This window comes from Acartia tonsa, chromosome 8 (assembly GCF_053477335.1).
Source record: "Acartia tonsa isolate MP-2025a chromosome 8, ASM5347733v1, whole genome shotgun sequence".
Taxonomy (NCBI): domain Eukaryota; kingdom Metazoa; phylum Arthropoda; class Copepoda; order Calanoida; family Acartiidae; genus Acartia; species Acartia tonsa.
In genome coordinates this window covers 17,177,284-17,184,156 of record NC_137267.1, presented here as the reverse complement: position 1 = coordinate 17,184,156, position 6,873 = coordinate 17,177,284, and the positions used below count along the sequence as shown (strand labels likewise).

Genomic DNA, 6,873 nt, shown 5'->3' with positions numbered 1-6,873 from the left:
ACAACACTCCTCGTCGAAACAGTTGCACGACTATTATCAATAAACAGTACAAAAATGAAAAAATAATAATAGAGGAGTTGATACTAGAACAATCCTGTGTTGACTTGGTTCTTCTCTTGTATGAACAGGTTTTACAGCGTTGTAATCAACACACCTAAAAATATTGGCTTTAGAATTTAATTTGTAATTTCCTTGATGTTGGCAAAGTATTTGATTTTTATTGCTTTTATCAGGGTATTCTAATGCCTAGTGGATTGAAAATGCCTTAAAATTTTTTTAAGACCAATATCATTGAAGTATTCTTTTTAAACATAGCCAATAATTTCTTGATTCAATTAAGATTAGTATATCTTTCGTGTCTGTATGATAACCAAACATTGTAGATAATGGACTGTTTATTACACTAGTCTACAAAGTTTTATAATAACATTTTCTTATTTGTTTGCTTAACAACTTTGGGGACTTTTCGACTTAGTGAACTTCTATAGGTTGATTCCATAAAGTGAATGTTCAAACATTTCAACCACTAATTCTAATCTCCATAAGGGGTGTTTGTGCATCATCATTGGTGATGTCTTATCCCTTTATATTCCTTACTGAAAAGAATGGCATATGTATTAATCTCTCTATCTTCTAATCCTCCTGCTACTAAACCTGTAAAGACCAATATTAGAGGAGTGCACATGAACTAATCTCACTACTAAACCTGTAATGACCAATATTAGATGCGTGCACATGAACTAATCTCACTACTAAACCTGTAATGACCAATATTAGAGGCGTGCACATGAACTAATCTCACTACTAAACCTGTAATGACCAATATTAGATGCGTGCACATGAACTAATCTCACTACTAGACCTGTAATGACCAATATTAAAGGCGTGCACATGAACTAATCTCACTACTAAACCTGTAATGACCAATATTAGATGCGTGCACATGAACTAATCTCACTACTAAGCCTGTAATGACCAATATTAGAGGCGTGCACATGAACTAATCTCACTACTAAACCTGTAATGACCAATATTAGAGGAGTGCACATGAACTAACTTCACTACTAAACCTGTAATGACCAATATTAGATGCGTGCACATGAACTAATCTCACTACTAAATCTGTAATGACCAATATTAAAGGCGTGCACATGAACTAACTTCACTACTAAACCTGTAATGACCAATATTAGATGCGTGCACATGAACTAATCTCACTACTAAACCTGTAATGACCAATATTAGATGCGTGCACATGAACTAATCTCACTACTAAACCTGTAATGACCAATATTAGAGGCGTGCACATGAACTAATCTCACTACTAAACCTGTAATGACCAATATTAGATGCGTGCACATGAACTAATCTCACTACTAAACCTGTAATGACCAATATTAGATGCGTGCACATGAACTAATCTCACTACTAAACCTGTAATGACCAATATCTGAGGCGTGCACATGAACTAACTTCACTACTAAACCTGTAATGACCAATATAAGAGGTGTGCACATGAACTAATCTCACTACTAAACCTGTAATGACCAATATAAGAGGTGTGCACATGAACTAATCTCACTACTAAACCTGTAATGACCAATATTAGATGCGTGCACATGAACTAATCTCACTACTAAACCTGTAATGACCAATATTAGATGCGTGCACATGAACTAATCTCACTACTAGACCTGTAATGACCAATATTAGAGGCGTGCACATGAACTAATCTCACTACTAAACCTGTAATGACCAATATTAGATGCGTGCACATGAACTAATCTCACTACTAAACCTGTAATGACCAATATTAGATGCGTGCACATGAACTAATCTCACTACTAAGCCTGTAATGACCAATATTAGAGGCGTGCACATGAACTAATCTCACTACTAAACCTGTAATGACCAATATTAGATGCGTGCACATGAACTAATCTCACTACTAAACCTGTAATGACCAATATTAGAGGCGTGCACATGAACTAATCTCACTACTAAACCTGTAATGGCCAATATTAGAGGCGTGCACATGAACTTATCTCACTACTAAACCTGTAATGACCAATATTAGAGGCGTGCACATGAACTAATCTCACTACTAAACCTGTAATGACCAATATTAGATGCGTGCACATGAACTAATCTCACTACTAAACCTGTAATGACCAATATTAGATGCGTGCACATGAACTGCAGGAGCACTGCTTGTCGAAAATTTTCTCTCTAAATTTAACCTCTCAAATCCCTAAAACAAAATTAAGCATATTAAGTATTAATAGTTATTTATCGCATCGTTTTATAGACAGCTTTTTACGGATATTAAAATTATAGGATTATAACCAGTTTCCTAAGGAGCCGAAGGCTCAAGCTAATAAAACTGGAATTAAATTCATGATTTTTAAAATTAATCTGTAATACAATGCTACTCATAATTTTTTAGAACCAGTTCTAACCTAGCGGATGATAATCGGTTTCGAAGCCATATTGGAAACATTTTTACTCTTGTTAATTTATCTAAAATTTCAAATTAACTTCATGTGGATGTTCTTTCTGACAAACTCTCAGAGAGATGGGACAATGAGCTGTTTATTAAACTAGTCCCCAAAGTTTTATAATAACGTTTTCTTATTTAATTGCTTAACAATTTTTGGGACTTTAGTAAATATTGCTAATTTTGTGTAACATCATTGGGGATGTACATTAATTTATTGTGTTATCCCTTTAAAAAACTGCATACTCTACATCTAGAGTAGATACGCTAGTAAAGAGACTGTACCTTAAGTTCTAGGTCAATTCCCGGATAGTACTTTCTTGATTGTTGTATTATGTCTTCTCTGCGGCTAATCTTCTTTCCCAGACAATCAGTCTAAAACAAGGATAACAACATCCATAAGTAGCGAAGCACAATATATATTATGAAATAGACAAACAGACAAAGTGAGTTAATAAAGCAGATTATCTGTTAACATAATAAAGCAAAGAAAGATAGAGAATATACAAAACCTTAGAATCATGAAACCTTTAAAAAAAAAATTATATGTCTTTGAAAGACATAAAAATAAAATCAGTCAGACTACCATAGATTTTTTTATACCTAATTATGGTGAATATTAAAGGGAATATTGGCAAGAAGTTTCAGCCGTCTATCTTTTATAGGAGCCGAGAAAATCATGTTTTCCCCAAAACATTTCGGACATACATACGAATATACGGACAGACGGACATTTCAAATTAAAGAGTAGCCTCGCTACTAAAAATGTTATATTAATGGATGTAGAATATACGTGCATATTATGACAAGAGAAAAATTGTCGTCAATTTAGCTTGTTATTTTCCCTGTCATTTATTGGTCGGGCCATCCATCCAGTAGGAGTTGGTTTAAGGTGAGGATAGCGTTATTTTAGCACGCTGGAAGGTTCATTTTATCAGAGAATATGAAAATCTGGTTTAAGATCCAATTAATAATAAATCCAATGTTTTATTTTAAGTTTTAGATGTGTGTACTGTGTAGCATCTATATCAGCAACCACTTTTCTGACTGACTGACTCCATCCCACAGAAACCCTGTATGGCATATTATGATAAATTCTGTTACAGTGCCTTTATCGTCTATTATATTTTTTATTTTAACTTTATATTTTTTACAATCTAATAAAAGGTAGAATAAAGTAGGTATTTTTTTGTCACTATCATTAAAAATATTTTAAGTCGAGTTTTCTAAGATATAATCTAATAGACGATAAGGGCACTAAAATAGCATTCAATATAAATTGTTATATTTGATCAATTTTTCTATTCTTCATATTTAAACAAAAACACAAAAAGAAAAATTTGATCAATTTATCTCACTATTATTTTGATATTTGTTAAATCTTATATAAAACTTCATCAGACTGATTTACTAGTTGCGGATTTTATAAATCGCTAAGTTTATTCGGAACCGAAGTAAAAAGCAGTTGTTTAACTTTTAAAGGTTCTTACAGTTCACCTTTAAATTTGTTTACTTAGATTTGGTGGTGAATTAAATAGCTAAATTTAGGTATAATATAATTCTAAGTTTAGAAAATTCATTGTAATTATTAATTAAAAAGCTTTTCTAGAAAGCCCTTTTTCAGTCTTGTGATGGATTTAAATATACTTTAGGCGAGTTTCTAATGAATTATATTTACACAAAGAAAAAAATTGCATTACAATTTTCAGGTCAAATTGTCCCCACCCCCATTATTTAAATTTAGTAGCAGAAAAAAAGTTAAGAGCGAAAGAGAGGCAAAATCTTGTTCTTTTCTACAATGTGTTTAAAATTCTAGTCTTCATTATCTCTTTCCTGTTATTTTCTAATTAATAAAGTTTATATATTATCACTAATTTCACCAATTGCGTGACTTAGGTCTGATTTCAAATCATAATTTATTATGTTAAAGTTCAGTTTTTATTCAAATTTTTGTGGTTTTTCTTTTGTCTAACAATTAACTATCAGTAAACTATGAAAATTATAGTTCTCTTTTCAATGGTGATTAGTTCCGAAATAATTATCTCAATAACATAAAAGATGTTTATGTGGAAATTTGCCATTTGTAATTTAATATTATTGGTGTTTTTAATCAAATTTTATAAACTTTTTACTTAACTTGAATTAAAATAAGCATTTAAAATACAATATTTTAAGTTCGTTTTGGGTCTGGTTGAATTATTAGGAAATGATTAGACTTATTATGAAGTTAAGATCTAATTATAATAGCTAGTGCAATAATCTAGTCTAATATCTTCTAATATTGAAAGGGTGCAAATTTCACAACATACAGTCAATAATTATAGCTATAAAATTTTCATTTTTTATCCATAAAATATAAGTTAGGTGCCTCTAGGCAATGTTCTAATACAGGAATCTATTAATTCAAATTCAAAATTCAAATATTTTTTACAAAATGATTTTCTAATAGCCAATCAGATGTAAATTCTAACTCAATTAATAAACACACAAAGTTTTTAAGTGAAATAATTTTAAAAACTAGGCAAAAAAGCCCATTGAGTTGGAACCTGATGTCGTGGTGTAAATATTTCTACATTCAATGATTATGTGTGGCAGTTCATGGAAATTAAATCGTAAGAATTTAAAATCCTGTTTATGTAAATGTAAAAGGTCCAGGAAAGGTTTACATCCAGATATAGTTTATACCTTTTAGAAATAAACTTCTTCACCACAAGCTTTTTTGTTTTTTTCTTTTGAAATTCAAAGTGGAGGGTAGACCCTTATTCCCTAGATGCCTCTAGGAACCCGCCTTTCAAAAATAAAGAAAGTGTATAGAAAGGCTATTATTTCCTTTCCTTTTTCTTACAAATTATCAGTAAGGAAGGTGACTTATATTCACTATCTTTGAAATTCTCCCTAGTTCTTACAAATTCTTCCTTTCCTGATCCAAAATTTTTATTCTTATGCTTTACATTTATATCGATCAGGCTATTTCAATATAAGATATTGTTTAATGGAATGGTTTTGTAATTATATCATATTACTTTATAAAAAAAATCTATTTAGAAATCATTCATTTTTTTGTATTGTTCTGTTGATTATAAGACAATGAATAAGCTCACCTGTAAAATAGAGTTCCATTGTTTGGGTAGACCAATTAACTGTCCATCAACTCGGTCAAAATCTGCATGAACCTAAAATGTCATAAGACTTGATTTATTTTTGATATTTTTAGATTGAATTAGGTTCAAACAAAACATTGTACTAATTTTGCCTAGTTGGTTAAAGAGTCAAATAAATAAGTAACACATCTAAGTTCTTAGTCAATAATAAATTAGTGTCATCTCAACGTAGTCTAAACAATTTCTAATTGGGCACTTAAAGTTACACATACATCAGATGTAATCAGTGGCGTGCACAAATTTTTGCACCTAAGTTAATTTTGACACACCAATAAAACCAAAATCGAGGGAGGTGTAAGTAGGTGTAAGCTTAAGGGGGTGTAAAACTGACATCAGTATATTTAGGGGGTGGATACCCCCTCTAAATATACAATCAACTTCAACATACTCAAAGGTCTAAAAAGCGTCCTAAAGTTGGTAATTTGTAATTTTAATTTAAAACCTCCCTTTGCTATGGCTGTAGTAGGGAAGTGTAGACCATTGACAAGTTTGATGAATACACTCTCCTTTGCACGCCTCTGGGTGTAATCCGAAAAAATTGCGTAAATCAAGTCATTGTGCCTTTAAATATTTAGTCTAAAGGCTTGACTAACAATTGTTTATGGGCCAAGGCTCTCCCTACTATTTATGTCGCGCATCTGACATAGCAGCACTAGGAACCATTTTTGACGTCTTTAGTTTTGACACGGTGTCGGGTCGAGATTGGAACATATCACCTCTATGTTCTACGTGTTGAGCCACGGTTGCGGGTAATAAAAAATTACCTTATGAACAAAATTCGATGGAAAAGAGATATCCTTTTTCTTTGGTTTTGTTGGAGACATTTTATTTGTCTGGAATTAGCGCGGCTGTGATTCAGTAAATTAATTTCATTTGAAATTGCTAAAAATTTGGATAGTTGAGTGTAAGCGTAAAATTTATTTTAATAAAGCGCAGCTACACTATGACTTCCTCGGTAATATTATTTTTTTGGCAGTAAAGTTAATTACAGGCTTGAAGAATTTGTAGACAAAGTCTTAGAACTCACCAATTGAAATATAATAATTTGTTTTAAAATAATGTGGGCTGGGTTTATTACTCCACCTTGAAAAATGGGATTCTACCAAAGTTGTCCTTGTTTAGTACATCCATAATCCTCTAAATTCTAAGTCTTCATTCTGTTTTTAAAAGCAAGGTTGACAACATCCATAAAATCAGAGCTTTGAAACGGTAGGA

General features: G+C 31.6%; 1 protein-coding gene across 1 annotated transcript; it reads right to left on the bottom strand.

Annotated features, from left to right (window-relative positions):
• Window positions 1–36: 36 nt before the first annotated feature.
• LOC145326503 (serine/threonine-protein kinase PAK 1-like) lies at window positions 37–6,508 on the bottom strand. Its single transcript, XM_080169874.1, has 5 exons — window positions 6,423–6,508; window positions 5,599–5,670; window positions 2,783–2,872; window positions 2,163–2,251; window positions 37–154 (listed from the first exon to the last, which is right to left on the bottom strand). The coding sequence occupies exons 1-5, from the start codon at window positions 6,480–6,482 to the stop codon at window positions 37–39; spliced, it is 429 nt and encodes a 142-aa protein (XP_080026000.1). The 5' UTR covers window positions 6,483–6,508.
• Between the last annotated feature and the right edge of the window lie 365 nt (window positions 6,509–6,873).

What these genes read in the sequence shown, in the direction of transcription:
- LOC145326503 (XM_080169874.1), bottom strand. Translation starts at nt 6,482, where the DNA reads ATGTCTCCAACAAAACCAAAGAAAAAGGATATCTCTTTTCCATCGAAT. An exon ending in AATGGAACTCTATTTTACAG is followed by an intron (nt 2,873 to 5,598) that starts GTGAGCTTATTC and finishes TCCTTGTTTTAG; the next exon opens with ACTGATTGTCTGGGAAAGAA. An exon ending in TCTAATATTGGTCATTACAG is followed by an intron (nt 155 to 2,162) that starts GTTTAGTAGTGA and finishes CAATATTTTTAG; the next exon opens with GTGTGTTGATTACAACGCTG.